Source organism: Tasmannia lanceolata, unplaced genomic scaffold (genome assembly GCF_043159265.1).
Source record: "Tasmannia lanceolata isolate RefF3 unplaced genomic scaffold, GAP_Taslan_0.1 ptg000037l, whole genome shotgun sequence".
In the NCBI taxonomy this organism is placed as follows: Eukaryota; Viridiplantae; Streptophyta; class Magnoliopsida; order Canellales; family Winteraceae; genus Tasmannia; species Tasmannia lanceolata.
The window spans coordinates 58632369-58651718 of NW_027518714.1; the positions used below are offsets into that span (position 1 = coordinate 58632369).

A 19350-nucleotide genomic window follows, 5' to 3' on the forward strand; every position below is an offset into this window, starting at 1 on the left:
GATGGTGTGTATTTTTTCAAAAAGTACTGTACAACCCACTCCGTAGGTTGATCCAAACCGTCCATTTATTGAACCATATCGTGAATGGGTTGCACCCCCATAAAATCATTCCCATACGCCCTCCGATCTTTAGGGACTGCACATTATGTAAATCTCTCCCGATCGGAGGGTTACGATCATCCTATGGAGCTGATTTTTGGGAGACAACCTATCTGAGCTGTGGTCCAACCAATGGGCGGTTTGGATCATCTTATGGATAAGATCAGAGGGTTATGATCATCCTAGGATAATAAATTTTGGGGCACAACCTATCTACATTGTGGTACACCAAATGGGCCGTTTGGATATAGCTCTCTAGATCAAAAGGTTATGACATCGTAGGGAACTGATTTTTGGAGCTCAACCTATCTACCGCGTGGTTCAACAAATGGACGGTTTGGATCATCCTACGGAGTGGGTCGTGCAATACTTTTTGAAAAATACGAGACTAGCCACGCAATAGAAGTAGGGGTGCAACTCGGCAACCCAAGGAACCCTTTTTCCAACCCGAACTAGACCCGACTTGAATTCAGCCCGACCCTATCTGAGTTTTGAACTTTAAAAAAAATCGATAAAAAATGTCAGATTACCCAAACCCTCAACCCGAATTCAACTCGGGTTGGGAAAATGTAACCCGAGCCCAACCCAACCCACCCGACTTTTATTTTTCGGGTTGATCAACTTGACCTGAGTTGCACCCCTATCTAGGGGTGCAACTTAGGTCGGGGCGGGTTCAACCCGGAAAAATGCCGGGTTGCGTTGCATTCCATTGAGTCGAGTTCGGCTTGAAAATCCTAAACCAAGGTGCTTCTGGGTTGGGTTCGGGTTGACGTGTTGGACAGCCCAATCCGGAACAAAACCTGACTTTTTTATTAAAAAAAAAAAATCCTAATTTTTCATCCTCCCTTTCGAATGAACGGGTGTCAGTGAGTGGAGAGGCGTGGGAAGAAATAGGGAATGAATATGATTTTCGCTCCGCCTCCATCTCCCATTCTCGTTCTCTGATTCCTAGGGTTTGAGTCTTGAGAGAGCTCAACTTCCACCTCTGCAAAAAGCCAAAAGCGAAACATTAAACCCTAAATCGCATTGTAAAACACCATCCGAGACTCATTTCAAAGTTTGATTCTGTAGCTTTTGGTACGTGCTTAGTCGGCCATAACACAAATAAATAAGATCAAAAGGAAGAATAGGAAAGATGATAGTTGATTAGAGGCAACCAGGACCTCCTAACGGCTCGGCTCGAGAGGAGCCATTACACTCCTAGAAACATAGTTTCTGATTTTGCTGTAAATTCTCTTATCTTTATTAATGATAAACATACCATTTAAATACACCATCTTCACCCACACGTGTATACATTTTAGCGATACGTGAAAAATAGCAATACTAAAAGATAAAGCAGAAATGAGAGAAATCAGGAAACTAACAACAATCACAATCCTAACCGCAAACCACAACTAAAATAAAATAATTAAAAAAGTCTAAAAAGTTGGGAGCGTAAAGAGGGCCCTTGCATCTATCATTCCTCTATGCATTTATATCTAAAACCCTAGATTTTTGACCTAGAAACCCAAAACGAGGGATGTCTTTAGCTGTAATAACCGGGTGAGCCCGACCCAACCAGATCCGACTTGAGAGCCGGGTCGGGTCGGGTTAGGTTTGGGATATTACAGATTCGGGTTGGGTTCGGATTGACCTCGACCCGACGCGACCCGACCCGTCCCACTCGAGTTGCACAGGGTAGACGTGAAAACTAAACAGAAGAAAATATTTTCAGTAAAAAGATTTCGACGGGAAAAACAATTCAGCACATAAGAGGCTGTAAAGGAGAGGAATAAGGGTTTAGGGTTTTGCAGCTTTAGGGCAACAATCTATCGATCAAAAACGATGGCGACCCAAGAAGAAGAACAAGAACCAGCAATACCACCTGCGGTCGATGAAGAACACGACAAGGACGAGAAAAAAGAAGAAGAAGAAGAAGATGAAGAGCTATCATGGTCGTCCGATTCAGAGATTGGAGACGCTCTCGATTGGTTAGATTCGAGAGATAATACCGAAGGGGAAGGACCTTTCTCTCTCGCGTCGAGGCGTCCCAACGCCCACGGAGGCCTCCTCGCTCGCCCTCTCTCTTCTCCTCTCCAACCCCTCTCAAATCGCAACCAGAAATTCACTAACCATATCCGCGCCTCACCATTAGAGGTCAGATCCCTTTATTCTAGGGTTTTTCTTATTCAGACATAGTTTAGGGTTTTATATTGTATTTTCTTTTATAATGTTGAATTGCATCTGCTTGTTAAATGGAGAATTTTTGGTGTAGGAATGGGAGGGAAGGTTGAATATTGGAATGTCAAATTCTGTAACGACGGCGATTAGGGAAAGCGTTCGAGGGATGGCGATTGGGAAAACTCGAACCACTGAGAAAGCAGACCGTGCCACTGTCGAGCAGGTTCATTTAAATTCTCAGTTTTTTGGAACCAGTTTTTTAGTTTTATTTTTAGTATTTTCATTGTTGTTCTTCCTTTAGAGGCAAATTTTTGTTGGTGTCCACTTTCTTTCTATGATTTAGAGGCAAATGATATAATTATGGTTAATTTAGAGGCAAATGATATAATTATGGTTAATTTAGATGGATATCATAATAAATTGATGGGCCCTCTAAACAAAAGTTGAATAGGGTTGGTTTAAGTTATCCTTTTTTTTTTGTATGTTAAAAATGTAGGAAATTTAAAAATATTTTTCCTTTACAATTTTTTTCCAGAAAATTCCTACAATCCAAAATGGGGCTTAGAGACTTTATTATTTCGCAGAAAATTCGAATTCCAATTCAAGATTGTAGTTTATGAGAGCCTGGCTGATACAAGAGGGCTTTATATCATTTCATGGCGTCTCACTGCACCTACCAATGGAAGTGGGTAGGTGAACTAAATGTAGTTCATATAAACAAGGGATCATATCCCATTATCTAATGCATTAGGGAACACAACTGAACTCAGTGAGGCTGTGGATGTAAATTCATGAACTTGATTATTTCAGTATATATCTTGGTACGTATTGAAATTTTGGTGCTAGCAGTGCTATCATCTCCATTATCATCATCCCCGTCATTATGGTCTGTGAGGATTTTCTAAGCATATTTCATGTTAGGAAATTTCCAGAATCAATTTTCATTTCATGAATGATTACTTGCTTAATAAGTCATGTTGAGATTCTAGACTTCCAGGAGATTTTCTGAAAATGAACATCTACTAGATTTTAGTGTGCCAGAGAAGGTGTCTTGAAATGACAACCCAACGCTTCTCCCACTCAAATTCTATTAGCAAGGTTAACTTGCATATCACTACTAGCAAGGTTAACTTGTATGTCAGTACTCTTCCATTTGAATTAGAATTGGCGTATGCTTATATGTTACTATGTTACTCTTCCGGTTGGATTATATTTTTTGAAATTGTGTATGCATATATGTCTGTACCATTCCCATGTCAAATGCTGTCAGTGTCACTAACTATCATCTTTTACGATTTTTTTATATGATTTGGTAATTACTTTTTAGTCAAGGCTACCATCATTAAAGAGTAAAGACTGTATCCTTACAACTCCTTTTAGTTGAACACGGTAAGAGCGACCTGCCAAACATGATTTGATGTCTTAATGGGATATTGAAATCTTCCTCTTATATTTTTTAGGTAAACTTGCATTATGCTTACTCCCCATTTGGATTTTATTTTGGGAATCTGCATATGTCTGTATGTTGTATCGTACTTGTGTCAAATGTTGTCTCTGTATCCTCTCACTATCAACATTTAGGAATTTCTTTTATATGGATTGTTGACTACTTTTTAATCAAGGATGCCATAATCAAAGACTGTATCCTTATATTCCGTTTTAGTTTATCATGGATTTTTTTTTTTTTTTTGTATTTATAATTAATTGCTGTGTTTCACAGGCCATCGATCCAAGGACTCGCATGGTTTTGTTCAAAATGCTGAATCGTGGTGTGTTCCATGACATCAATGGCTGCATTTCAACTGGGAAAGAAGTATGTTTTATGTTACTATCTATGAGTTTGGGCTTCATCTGAATTCCCTGAGGTTCTTTATTGCTTGTTTTTGTAGTCAGTTAAATCTTATGGCAAAGACTGGTTTCATATTTGGTTTTGTTATCTTCATCAATAAAATAAAATAAAATAAAATGCACCACACGGTCTTGGTAGGTCCTCTGCATGTTTGAGTTGCTTTCAGTATGATTATGCTCTTGATATTTGTTTGGACAGGCAAACGTTTATCATGCTACAAAAGCTGATGGCCAGGAGTTAGCAATCAAAATATACAAAACTTCTGTTCTTGTATTTAAGTAAGTTAATTTAGCCTTTTTCTTCTCATCATCACAAATCTGTATTTTAATGTCTATGTAGCCCAGTCATAGTAGGCTAACAGGAAGTGACTGTTACTTCATGTTAAACACTTAATTTTATCCCATGATGCTATGACTCTGAAATTACAAAATTGAAATTTTGGACCACACAAGTATTTTTTCTGTGACCTGACTGTATAAATTCAGTATGCTGTAGTTACCAGCATTGAGTAGTAAATTCTTATTAGTAGTCAAACGACTCAAACCCGCAATCTCTTATTTGGTCAGTACTCAGTTTGAATATAGGTCTGTGCGTACTATTAAAAAAATTGTGTTTTTTTTTGCCTAAATGGTGCAACAACTTTAAAGTAGAGAAAGAAACAAGATGTGACCAAGATGGTCAAAGGAGAACAAAATAAAGGAAAATGCAAGGGCCAACTTAGCCAAGATTCTATCATTCACAACAACAAAAAATGCCCTTGATCAAACATGCATGAATTTCCCAATAAAGTTAGACTGTTGAAGTTTTCAGTCCTTGATTACACAGCCCCATTCACCATGTGTGAGGCACAACTTCACAAATGTAAGTGGGAATGGCAGTCCCAAAACATTAGTACTGCTGTTCTTCCCATAGGAAAATTCCTATTAAAAATATCTCATATGTTTGAAATATTTTAAGATGATAAGGATGAGAAGTTTTTTGTTTTTGTTTCTCTTCTAGTTCTGTAAGGGGGACTCCCTCAGTCTTCTTTATTATATCATACTACCATTCAAAAAAAAAGATAAGGATGAGAAGTATCTGATGTAATATATGAATCTGATCCAGCTGCAAGCATTCCCATATCGAAGAGTCGTAATGAGAGGGGTCGAGTGAAGGCTTTTAGAGGGGTTTATTTATAATCTCATGACATCATATGAACATAGCCAGGGTGCTGTAAATGATAGGGTTTGAGTTGAGTTTTCGAAGGCAGTTTCTTTATGATTTGTATGGATTTTTTTTGTATGTCTAAAGTTTCTGATGATAAGGATGGGAAGTTTCTGATGCAGTGCGCGAACCTCTTCTATACCTAAGATTCCCATGAGAAAAGTCATAATGAGAAGTGCTGGAAGAGGATTTTAAAGGGATTTATCAGCGATATCATCATGAAATCATATCAACATCAGTAGGGGGTTGCAGAGTCCATGGATTGGGCTGAGATTTGATGGTGGTCCAATTATGATTTATTGGTATTTCAGTAAATTGAATTTCAGATTATATTTAAGTAGGTTTCTGTAAATGCTATTAGGAATAAATGTGAAATTGTGTTTCACTTTTATTTCTTGCTAGATAGGAAGTGACTTTTAGTGATAACTGGAGGCTTGCAGGCTAGCATTACAATGCAATCAAGGATTAAGCTTACTAAGAGGTTTAAGTTATATTTTGGTTCTTCATCACTTAGTCCCCACAAATCTCTCCTTGCATGTTAGGTAAATCTGGGGTTTCTCGACTTATTGCACGTGCTGGCGTTCTGTTGGACAGCCAGCATCAACAAGATCCTTAGGTTGACCATTTACTTATCAGACATAAAATCATTATCAATTACTGCACTTTGTCCCTTTCTAGTACCAAGTTTATCGACCATCTATTGCTTCATTGTAGTTTTTCCCGTGAGCTCTAGCATTTTGTTCTTGACGTATTTGGAGTTTGTTGGACTCATGGGCTACATCGTAGACCACATTGAGTCGTGGTTGTTTGCCCATGGCCTCCTAGGGGCAAGGTTTCATGGAGTCTTTTTTTGCCGTTGTCGTCCTCTGGCTGATTTGGAAAGAAAGGAACATGAGAATTTTCAAAGGTATCTCAACGGATGTACGTAGTTTACAAAGGCAATTTTTCTCTGTTGTAGTACAAGGGGCTTCAAATCATCTTTCTTCGAAGGAATCCCGATGGCTTCTTTCTATGGATATTGGGAGGAAACTAGGACGAGTAGAAGCTTAAAGGAGGGCCGAGGAACACTCAAACCCCCCACGCCACAAAAAAAAACACCCACAAGGAAAACTGAAGTTGAACTCCGATGATTCGAGTATCAGTAACTCCGGACTGACGGCCATTGGGTTCCTTTGAGAAAGGATAATGGTTCTACGATTTGGGCTTTCTTGGGGCCAATTAGAATAAACGAGCGGAGGTACATGCGATTCTTCATGTAGTTAAGCTTTTGGATATTTCAAAGTTATTTCAGATGGTCATTGAGGGAGACTCTCTCAACTTGATTAGGTGGCTGAGAGAGGACACTAGATACCTGTGGAGATTTGCAGATCCAGGATTTTTTGGAGGATCATCGAGTTGTGCTCAATCATGTTTGTTTATGTTTGTTGATCACAACTAATTCAGAGGCTGATGCTTTTCTGACCAAGGAGTGGGTTCAACTGATGGAGCTATATGACTTGGTGCTTTTTTAGCCGCCGGGTTATCTTTTGAATACTCCAGACACATGCATCGAATTTACTGTTGTTTCTTTCTTTTCTATTTTAGATGTTATGTACTTGACCCCCTCAGTCATTTGGGCTTCGTCCCTTCTATTAATAAAATTTCATCATTATTCAAAAAACGTTATGTTTTGGTTGTTTTCATGCGGCTCTTATTTAATGTAAGCAAGTGGCTGGTAATTAAGTTACAACCACAAAATCATGATTAAACCTTGGATTATTCAAGTTAATATATTAGGAAATTTTAACCTAATTTGTTTCTTATCAAGATTTGTCCCTAAAGTGTATTTTTTCATGTCTTTTTTCCTTTTCTTTATTTTTACTTCTCATGTATGGACCATCTCGGTCTCTCTGTTCTTTGCAATAAAATTAGTTACCATTCAAAAATAAAATAAAAAAAATCCCTAAAGTCCGTTAATATCTGAAATCGATTATTTAGGCTTTTGCATTTATTCTAATCCAACAACATCAGGATCTGATCTATTGATCTAGCTGCAAATTTAGTGAGTTTCTTCAAATCAGGGTCTGAACAATAAATCACAAATCTTTGAAATTTTAGGACACAACTATTTTTGAGAATCCAAAGACTGCAAAGGATGGCTACTTTGTAAACATGAAATCTAAGGAAATGGAACACAATTTCCCAACGGATGAGTTCAGAACACTGTAAGCAGTGGATCAGTGAACTAAGTCCCCCAAATCAGTCTTAATCTCGAACAGATCCTAAAATCTAGCAATATGGTTCCAAATTCTGTAGGAAACAAGCTTCGTAGATATCTTCAAGCCCTCTACATGAAGAAGAAGAAATCAAGTAGTAGTAGCCAATATCTAGAGAAGAAAAACTCAGCAGAGGATGATATACTTGGCGCTAAAACCAGAAATTCCCTATTGGCTACAATAGGCTTCAAAAAAAGTCCCATAGAGCTTTCCATATCCCATGTTTATATGGCAAATAAGGTATAGGTTCTAGGGGGGCTACTCCTCTTTTTTGTCGATCGAGCCGCTCTCCCTCATTCCACTCGTCCAGCCTCTATTACCCAATAAGAGAGAAGTCTAAAATCCGTAAAATCCTCTCAAAATCTATTGCCAACACATGTTCCAAAGCACACTAAGGGGGGGTTAGTCGCGCGGGATTGTTGGTGACTCTGGGAATGCCTAGGAGTCTAGGACTACGGGTTATTCTGGGAAAGTCCAGGGGATTGTTGGTCACTCTAGGAATGACTGTGACTCCTCAAACAGGGATTTCAAAGTGATCGAAGATTCCAAGTTTTGGGTCCCACTTAAAATGGGTCGAAATATTTCTACTAACATATATTGATTTTATGATAAATTATATGATGGGTGGCCATGAAAACACGTGAAGTTTGAAAAGTATGGTACGGCCCACTCCATATGATGATCCAAACCGTCCATCTATTAGACCACAACTTAAATAGGTTGCGCCCCAAAAATCATTTCTATAGGATGATCCTAACCCTCCGATCTGTATATGTACTGCCCTAAAATCATTTATGGAATCTTCTACAAATCGGAGGGTTAGGATCATCCTATGGAAATGATTTTTGGGGCACAACCTATTTAAGTTCTGGCCTAACAGATGGACGGTTTGGATCATAATATGGAGTGGGCCGTACCATACTTTCCAGGCTTCACGTGTTTTCACGGCCACCCATCATATAAATTCTCCGATTATTATATGAAACTAGTTGCAAACCCGTGCGATGCATGGAGTAAATCTTACATCAAATAGATCGGTTGAGTAGATAAGATCAACCAATTAAAACAATCCTACTTATCATGCCAACCATAAACTCTTTATCACTTATCTGGGAGGAGTCTTAATAAATTAAAACTCTCTATCCAACAGTTTTTTAGTAATCCATTAAAAGCAAATATAAACGTTGAATGGGAGAGAATATAGTGGGGGTGCCACATGTCACACTAGCGCAGGCACTAGCTTTCTCAAGTTCCACCCTTTTCGACAGAATTTGCATCTCGCCTTTTTTGTTAAGCGCCTGGAATTTAGGAGACTCTTTAGGTGAAAATCCCTCCCTCCCGACTACCGCTACACTTGAAAGTGGAGGGGAAAAGTCTTCTCTGACTAAGGGGGTATTGTCCAAGTCCTACGTAATGCACTGAAGTTGCGCACGACTAACCCCCCCCCCCCCCCCCCCCACATAAGCAGGATTTTCAGCCCAAATAGGAACAAACTTAGAGAATTCCAAACAAACTTAGAAAATTCCAAAACATTGCCCATCCCAGATAGGAACAAACTTAGAAAATACCAAACATTGCCCCAAAAAAACTTCACCCAAAAAGGCAAGGCTATGGAGCTATCCAGAGGGCTTGACCCCATGTTGGCCCTCTGTTACGATCAACTGGTATGTGCTGATGTTAGCACGATGTCATCTGCTAACATCATCAATTCAGCACAGTTGGGCCCTCTTTTCTTTCTCTTTTCTCTTGTAATAGGTATTCCTTTCTTGAAGCAGAATTTCATTTGCGTCATGTTATTATGTGATTTTCTGACCTAACAATGTATTTACAAACTTTTTGGTATCCCAACTACTTCAGGGATAGAGATCGATATGTACAAGGTGATTATCGTTTCAGACATGGATATTGTAAGCACAATCCCAGGAAAATGGTAAAGACGTGGGCAGAGAAAGAAATGAGAAACCTTATGAGGTAATATAACCTTTCCTCTCGTATTTTCTAACTGAAGATGCAAATTGTTTTGTAATTTCTATGATGGTCGTGATGGCCTACAGAAGTCTTTTAGGTAAAATAGCCTATCTTCTGTTTTTCTGATTGAAGATACAAATACATTTACTTTGTTTTGTAATTTCTATGATGGAGGTGAGGCTCCCACCCTCTTGTTTCGGCATGTTCCCACCCCGCTATCCATTTTATGCTCATAGGTAACAGATGATGAAAGAAACTGAAATAAAGTGAGACATGAAAGGTAAAAAATCAAGGGGGTGGTATAAGCTTCCTTTAATGCAAACAATTATTGCCAATCCAAGAGGGTAATGCCCATTACATTCAACCCAGATGAAACTATTAAGAGGGGAAATGTGCTGGGCTCCCCTGTCATTTTATCCATTCTGCTAAAAATTTGTTGGTTATGGAGGCTCATCTGGCAATTTTGAAGTTCTAGGCTTTTTCTTGCTCTTCATTTTAGCTTGTCTTAAATGAGTATCTACTTCTGACCTTGCTAAAACTAACATAAATAAACATGAAACATAATTTAATCCCCAACAAACTTCTACGAGTCAGATGATTTTCTATTTATGGTTGCGGTGCGTTATATGGAAATGAAGACCTTTGAGAACAAATATTGGACCAGAAAGAAACGGGAAAAAGTAGAGTCTAAGTGCTGTATGGCAATGAGAGGGTCATGTAGATCTGGCATTTTTTTTTCAATATTTGTCTTCAAAAGATGATACGGAGCGCTTTCATAGAATTTTCCATTCTACAGAGTACAGACCATGAAGGGGAGATGTAAGTAAAAAGTTGTGTTTCTCATAGGCTCCGGCTTATACCAAAGAGTAGGTTCTTCGTTGTGGATAATCTTAATAGATCTGGGGCTTTCCTTTACTGCGAGGACAGCAAGTACAATGTCAAACAGGAAACTAGGAGTTATTGTAGGACGGAGCTCTTGTTTTTTATTATTTATTATTTTATAAATTTATTTGTATCAAATAAAGGTCATGCACAGCTTATATCTAGGCATCCCATGGAGAATAGCATTAAACCAGTCTTTGGTAAGGAGAATATAAAGTGGGTGGTGACAAAACCAGAACCAAGGTTCTTGGGATTCTGGCATTTTCCTGCATGACTGTTGGCTAATCAACTTTCTTTAGAATTGGTCAACACCCCAAGAGAAGAACTTGATTTCCATAGAACTTAAGGTTAGGAAAATTAGCATCCTTGGTTAGAGACAGCACCAACTTCATCTTTAGAAATTTTGGTTATGCCTAGCATGGATCGAAGTACCAGTATTGAATGAGACATCATCTCGACTGATAATTATTCGTATCGGTTGAGACCAATATGATATTAACTGATATTTAGAGGTTATGGAAATATTGCACCATATCCATATCGGTTGTGGCCGATATGATAATCATGCTTAGGAACAGATAGATAATCATGCTTAGGATAGGAATTTCCTGAATTCTTCTATATATGCTAGAAACCCACACATGTTCACTGATCTTTTAGTTTTTTTCGTAAGATATTACAGTGCTTAAAGGAAGGACTCATTTCCATATCTATATGTGACCATGACACTTGTTTAGTGATTTTTTACATAATGATTAATGATTCAACGATTGGTCATTCTGCTGTGTTTTGTGTGATAAAATACTTCAGCAGAATTGCAGCATATTTTTTAGAGGGAATTCTGTTATCCATATCCAGCAATCTTCACAATGCCATCTAATTGTATATGTGAATTCTTGCCAAATACAACATGAGATTCTTTGCAGCAAAAATCTACCTGTAACTTATCCTAATGCAATTATTTTGAGTGTAATATCCCTGCCTTGTTAGTTCTTGCCAAATACAACATGAGATTCTTTGCAGCAAAAATCTACCTGTAACTCATCCTAATGCAATTATTTTGAGTGTAATATCCCTGCCTTGTTTGTTTATTTTACCGTTCTTCTTTGTTTGGAGAAATATGAAGATTTATTACATATAGTTTCATTTCTGAAATGTCATTATTGCTCATTTTTCTTTTTTTCTCTTTGAAATGCATTTTTGTGAACTCTGTAGGCTAAAGGCAGCAGGAATAAGGTGTCCAACACCGTATCTCTTGAGGCTTCATGTTTTGGTCATGGAATTCATAGGTATTGAGTTTCATGTGCTTCATTAGTTTCCTTTTGTTCTCTTTTTTAGTAAGTAAAAAATTCTAATGAAGCCCTTCGGAATGTTCTATTGTATTTCCTTCCATTCAAAGTCACTTGAGATTTAGGATGCCATGGTTGGAACAGTATCACGTTAGTTTTCTCATCAAATTTTTGTTGCTGTGGTTTTATTATTTGGTTAACTTTTTCTTTATTTTGTGAATTTGGAGGAATAGCTTGCAGAAATTGATTGAATTATTAAATGTATTTTTATAATTTTGTGTGATACAGGAAAAGCAGGTTGGGCTGCACCTCGTCTTAAGGACGCGGCTTTATCTGAAGACAAGTTACGTGAAAGTTATGTTGAGGTATGGCCATTCTCTATGTTTTTAGTTATGCAAAATGTACATTATTAACTAATTTTTAGATGATGAAAATGAATAGTTTGAAAAAAATTTCAGACCTTACTATGAAGTTTCAATGAATATGACTGCAGGAGTTTTAGACATTCTGTAAAATTCAAATGAGAAGCATTGATAACTAGCCATTCTGGTAGCCCTGAATTTAAAAACCATTAATGGCTTCTATATGGAACTTTATACGGCAGGACCTTTGTTACATATTATTGAATCCTTTAACCATAATTTGTAGTTCCCTACATGTTTCGGGCTTTGTATGTCATGGAATGACTACTTTATTTTCTAGCTCAGATTCCCTTTTCTAGTATTTATTATTTATATTCAATTTTAATCAAAGCCACTTTACAAAATCATTCAAAAGTAAAAGTTATTTTTTTTTTTGAATGGCATTCAAAAGTAAAAGGTTAACTAGGGATTTCTAGAAAGAAAACTATGGGGTCTCGGGGCAAATTTTTTCTATTAAAAAAAGGGCGACAAAAGAAAAAAGTTAAGTCCTTCGCTTTACATGCAGTTGCTTTTTCTATTTGATTTCCTTCAGGTGAGTGACAAGCATGTAATTTCATTGTTGCTCCTACTTTGGGCTAGTAGCTAGAACCTGATATTATTGTGTTTAAGAAACATCATTTTCTCCATTCAATGTCAATAAACTACAGACATGCTTGTATGGTGCTAGTTTCTATTGTTTGCTACAGCAATAATGGTGTCATTTCTGACGTATCAGAAATAAGTTGGTATTTTGAATGGCAGATTATTATGGCAATGCGGACATTATATCAGAAGTGCAAATTGGTGCATGGAGATCTAAGTGAATATAACATACTTCATTTTGAGGTAACAAGCATTCACTCATCTTTTCCCAGGATGGATGCCACTGCCATTTAATAGTATTAAACCATTCATGCTTCTAAATACTACATTAGTTTCTTCCAAATCCTAGCGGTGCAACTTGGGTCGGGCCAGGTTGAGCTTTTGCTAAAAATGAATTTGATTCAACCCGAAACCGACCGAAATTTATGATAAACGCTCAGCCCGAAATCCCAAAATTGTCCCGAGTTGCACCCCTACCAAAACCAGCAATTTGCAGTATCCCATGGTTTGCAAATGTTTTCCAGGGCCACTTATACATTATCGATGTATCTCAATCGGTAGACCTTGATCATCCTCATGCCTTAGATTTCCTACGCGAGGATTGTCTTCATGTTTCTGTAAGTTGACTTTGACTGGCATGGTTAACAAATTTCACTTTGCAAGCTGTAAAACAGTAATTAATGCAATTGTACAATTATGGCCGCAGGATTTCTTTAAAAAACACGGGGTAGCAGTGATGACAGTTCGAGAACTGTTTGATTTCATAGTTGATTCATCTATTGGTGATGAATCCGTTGACAGCTATCTGGAGAAGGTTCACTTATTTATTGTACCATTTATGGTTTTGTTATTCTGTATCCCATCAAATATTGATTATCATAAGTATAAATAATTTCAGGTTCAGCAGAAGATTTTGGAAAGAGGACATGAAATATCCCCAGAGGATGAAATTGCAGAATCTGTTTTTGTGCAGGTAATCTATATAACATTCATGTCTTTCACTTCTTCCTTATAAGCCAATTGTATTAGTCACTGTTTAAATCTCGTCCTGGATGTTTGCTTCCGTCTCTTCATATTTCCTGGACGCATGCTTCTCTCTTCCGCCATGCTTGGGGTTTTTTTTCCCATGGAATATCAGTTTTATCCGGAGGTGGGAGAGGGAGAGAATTGAGAGCGTATGAGTGGGGCGAGGGTGAGAAGTGGCCGAAGATCAGAGAAAAAGAAAAACTCTTCTCAAAATAGACTTTCCCTCATTTTTAGCCACTTCGCACTATCTCCTCACCATGCCCTATCCATTCTCTCCCTCTCCCACCTCTCTCACCACTTTGTAAACTAATATTCCGTGGAAAATAAATTTTCATTGCTGACAAACATGGCCTTCATATCATACTTCATTACGAAATTTCCTTCCCAGTTTTCAAAATTGAAGTGATATCCCCACTCCATTGTTTTGATAATGACATTCTCTATTATTAATCCCTTTTCTGATTGGCTGGCTGCTGGTAATTGGAACAAGCCAATCAGAAAATATGTAAAATAAAGCTTGGAGTGCCATTATTAAAACAGCCAAGTGCAGAGATCATGCCCCTTCTTTAGAAATGTCAAAACCACTGGTCGCGCAATGCTCATGATACTGTATATATGAGTCCAATGTCGATTTGCTTCAATTTCTTATCTGACCCACAATTGAAATGTAGACTTGCCTAACCCATGTATAATTTGTTAATCTATGTTTCAGTCATTCATTCCAAGGGTATTAATGGATGTGAAGAACTGTGAGGATCACATAGATCGGATTACAACCGGCAAAGACACTGAAGGGATTTACTATCAGACGGTAACTGGCCTCAACCAGTTCCTTACTAGTACTCCACAGCAACAGCAGGATACTATTGAAAACAACACTGGGGAGCCTCTGGTCAATCCATCATTGAAGACTTTGGAAAGCGGAACAGAAACAGAGACAGAAGATGAGAACTCGAGCGACTCGGAAGGGAGCCGATCATCATCTGAAACAGAAACCAAGGCACCTGCCGATAGAAAAGCAGCTCGGAAAGAGAACAAGAAGAAAGTGAAGGAAGAGAAGAGGGAGGCTCGAAAGACAAAAGTCCCAAAGGCTGTGAAGAAAAGGAAGAAGAAGGTTGCTAAATCCAAGCATAAGTAGTACACAGATTTTCGTCGATTCTACATTTCAGCTGCTAAATAGCAGTAGTTTTGAGTAAATTTTGTTTTAAGCCCATTTTACGTCGAAAGAAACAGAGCCTTAGGCCATGTATGGTGACCGTGACGGAATATTAGGTTACTAAGTGGTGGGGTGGAAGATAGGGAGAGGAATAGAGAGGGCACTAGTGAGGAGATGAAGTGGCTGAAAAACATGGCCTCTCTCACTCTCTGAAGTCTCAATTCTCTGCCTTTCTCCCACCGCTTGATAAGCTAATATTCCATGGAAAAAGTTTCATGGTTCTCAAAATTTTCTTACATATTATTTCGAAGCAATTTTGCTCCCATATTTGTTTTGTTAATAACCTACATTGGTCAGTAAAGTTAACAAAATGAGACAATAATAGGCAAGTGATATCTGCACTCAATTGTTTTAATATAGGCGTCTCGTTATATTAAACAGTTTTCCGATTTTCTGTTGATATTTTCTTGGGAATGGTATCATCAAATTGGAAAATGTGGCAATGCCCTTGTTAAAATAAGGGAGTGTGAACATCCCGTTCGTATGATAACGAGCTACAAAAATCAATGTCTTAGGTATTTTTGGCAGAACCCGAAAAGAACCTTGATGGAGATCACCTTAGATCATCCAATGAAAGTTTTCTCTAGGGCATTTGGCCGGACTTGTTGTGGCCGCTGGTCGGACCAACGTATCCGTTCGCGTTTTCACGCAAGAGAGCTGTTGTTTTAGAATTTTTCCTATTTGAAAATAAGATAATTTGAAATTAATTTAAATTATCCTTAGTGTCACTTTGAGATGTAATAATATTATAACCAATATTTGCAAATATGATCATATGTAATGTTGTCTCCATTCACGAGGTGGAGGTGGCTGGTCTGACATGTGACAGAGCAGCCATGAAATGCCTTCTGCATTGGACCCTAGCAAATCCCATGTAAATAAAATCGGACAGAGACAAGCAGGGGCGGAGCCAGGACTTTACACTTTGAAGGGCCGGACTAATTTACACTGCCCCCCAATGGTCATTGTGGGGGGGGGGGGCGCATGGGGTCATTAAAGTAACCAAGCATTAATGTACATGCCATGAAGCCTAAAAGTGATTTTGCATGTCATGGGTGTTGCGTGGGGGGTGGGAATGTCCTCCTCATGCTATATGTGCCTCCGCCCCTCAGACAAGTTTATATGCAAATGATTTTTAGAGGTATTCAGAGAGGCTCTTAATTCTCCCCCAACTTGTGAGAAGATAACAATCTACCTCTGCCATGGGCTTAATTCATGGCTTATTTGTTTCATTGCCCAACCTCCACTTCATAGCTTGTTAGTAATTGTAACAACTAAGAGGGGGATGAGGATATTGGATCAAGGGAATGTTGCATTGCCCAACCTCCACTTAATTGCTTGATAATGAAATTATCATAAAATTCTTACCCTGCACAATTCAGTCCGAATATCTTTGTTTGAAAGTCCTTATTATGTCAACCAGGTTATGGGTTCAAGGCTTCAAGCGCCTATATTATTTTTTTTAAAAAAGAGGAAAATATACCTTAAATTCTACATAGATGATAGAACTTGAAAACTTTGAAAATGAAAAATATTTCTAAAAGTTCCTACTTTTTTTTTTCTACACGAGAAAAGATAAACATGAACCAATCCAATTCAAAGTTTATTTAGAAAGACCTTCAATTTCCTAGTCATATAATTTACTTTAAAATTACAGAAAGATTCCCGAGAAATTCTTTTGTCAGAAATGTTTTTCTCGCAATCCAAAGACGGCCTCTGGAATATGGTTGGAATTTATAGTCTTTTTACGCAGTGAAGATGATCAAGGAGCAAAAAAGTATATTACAGATGCACCTATAGAGATTTGAACATCGCATACCAATCTCCATTTGACCCCCTCTGTTCGTCCTAATAAGCACATTACCATTTGGTTAAGAAGAATATAGATACCCGGCCCTAATATATGGAGGAATTGAATTCCCAAGTGGTTGGAATAGCTTTTTTTTGTCAATCCAGCCATGAGCTTCTCAATGATGTAATAATCCATTGGAGGCAAGAATTCCAAACTCCCATGAGTACAACGGAGTGCAACCATGGATGCTGAGTCTTATTGAGTAGTCATCATACAAGATCGGTGTGGCCCATATGACCAACAATCTGTCTCATGGTAGTACGTTCTTGTCCAGTACTCTGTTGATAGTTAAAATCTCCATTAATATAATGTCAGAGCTATAATTGTAGAATGACAAAGCTGCAAGGTACATCGAATAGGATATAATCATCCATGCTGAATTGTGTGAGAACAAAAGGAAACAACTGAGTAAGAAAAAAAATTGTTTTATATCTATCGAAGTACTGAAAAGGAATTGAATGCTTAAAATCACGGGTTGTTCCTATGAGTAATTTTTCTTTCTTTACTTTGTCTTGGGTTAGCAAGAGTCCCATTGATGTTAAAAGTTTTATTTTAAAACATTTAAAATGATGGATTTATTTCCTACAATTTCTATCTTTAATTGCCAAAACTGCAGATATGTTCTCCAAAATAATCAGCTGCCCATGGAGCCATTGAAGTAGACAGTGATGTTGGGATAACCAGCTGTTCACTTTGATTTTCATCCTTCATTCTTGTAGAAAATATGTCCCTCCCTTGTTTTCATTTGACTTTCAAGTTCCATTTTTCTACTGTTCAGCATAGTATACACTAATTTGTAACATTATCAGTCACAGAGCTGGTCCAGGGCCAGCTGGAATCCTGTCTCTTTTAAGTGTTGATGGTATAGAGAGGAAAATTCATCTTGTAAAAAGGTGTGTGTCTAAACTTAAAACAGAGGCGATAGCTTACGGATCATAGTCTATAGACATGATTATGAATGATGAGATGAAGGTCCTGAATGTCCAGTCGTTCCGAAGACATTAACCATTAAACCTATGTATGAAGAGAGGAATGCTAGAGTTTTGAGTACTGATCTTAACTATCATCCCCAATTAGGAGATAACTCTAAATGTATCAAACTCCTCCACATCACAAATTTTCTTAGAACAGTGGAGGTTGCTTGGACATATTGAATGTGATGAAAATTTGGATTAGGATTTTTCAGAATTATCCCACAAGGTTAAGGCCTAGAAATGCTTGGAGGTTTCCAAATAGGGGATGCATGAAACATAATCTTTACGACAATAAAGGTAGCCCAGCAAGATGGATTGGACACTTCCGCTCCAGGGCAAACCAATTCAGCAGTTCCAAAGAGAGAGAAACAATTCTGCAAACCATGGAACTTGACCTTCTATGCCCGATCCATATTTTTTAAGCGAGTAAAACAGTACTTTCTTACCTGCATCAGTTTTCAATGGTAGAAATATGGAGCTGCTCTGCCGACAATTTTCCCCAGTTTGCATCCACAGTGAGGAAGCGTCTCCTCATGAGTGTGTTCTATAAAAGTTTGGGGAGATTCATTGATATTGACCATTCTCATGAGTGTGTTCTATAGAAGTTTGGGGAGATTCATTGATATTGACCATTGGTGTGAGTTGAGTTTGCAGGGTTAAGACTTAAGAGAGTAGGCATAGGTAGGAATTTCCGGCAGAGGCTGATGACTTCCTTTCAAATAAAAAAAATATTCAAATAATGTAACTCAAACTAAAAAATAAATTCATTAACAAATAAATTTATTACTTAGGCCCCCGATGTATTCGGCTTCGAATCATGTAAAGCAACATGTTAGTACGCCAGAAAAGCATGAGTTTCGTTGGACGTAGGAAGACTAGGCGATAGGCAGTTGGCGATAACCCAATTTTGGCTACAGGTTTGATCAAGGGATACTCTAATAAGCGACACCAGTCCTCGAAAATTGGAAAATAACCCAATTTGGCTACAGGTTTGACCAAGAGATGGGATACTTTTAACAAGGGGCACACTGTTAGCGAAAGACGTGGAGGTCGGGACCCGGATCCCAAAACCTGATGGGGAAGATGTGGAGCTTGGATGGATCCCAAAAACCTTGGCGTAAGGTTGGTTCCCCGAAGATTGGGGAACTTGTCATACATCTCTTTCTCTAACTTGTCATACATCTCTTTACTAAACTGTGGCGCGTAATATTCCTCAACATATTGCTTTTCCTCCAAATCAATCTCTACAGTGCTCTTCCTCCAAATCAATCTCTACAGGTGGGACCGTGGGTCTGTTGAGATTAGGAAATACGGCCAGAGAGGGTTGAACTGCAGGCTGTCTGGAAGTAGAGGCCTTGCCATTGATCTGAACTTTCATATCGGCTATTTTCTCTTTCATTCCTGCCATCTCTTGCGTAAGGTTCTTTATCATCGCTTGCATGTTTACTAGGATATCAGCTGGGTCAGATTAACTTATGGTAGATTAGGTAACTCAGACGAAGAGAGTAAGGGTATTCTAGGTGTAACAGGAGAATCAAAGTGGCGGATGAGTCTAGATACCGAAGAAGGT

At 38.2% G+C, this 19350-nt stretch overlaps 1 protein-coding gene across 1 annotated transcript; it reads left to right on the forward strand.

The window, feature by feature from the left end:
- The first annotated feature begins 1809 nt into the window (after positions 1 to 1809).
- Positions 1810 to 15309, forward strand: LOC143862641 (uncharacterized). The gene is made up of 12 exons (XM_077373710.1): positions 1810 to 2238; positions 2357 to 2485; positions 3983 to 4075; positions 4310 to 4389; positions 9427 to 9540; positions 11635 to 11708; positions 11997 to 12073; positions 12872 to 12955; positions 13237 to 13329; positions 13419 to 13526; positions 13611 to 13685; positions 14451 to 15309. Exons 1-12 carry the CDS (start codon positions 1927 to 1929, stop codon positions 14874 to 14876), a joined length of 1665 nt encoding a protein of 554 aa, XP_077229825.1. The 5' UTR covers positions 1810 to 1926; the 3' UTR covers positions 14877 to 15309.
- The last annotated feature ends 4041 nt before the right edge of the window (positions 15310 to 19350 follow it).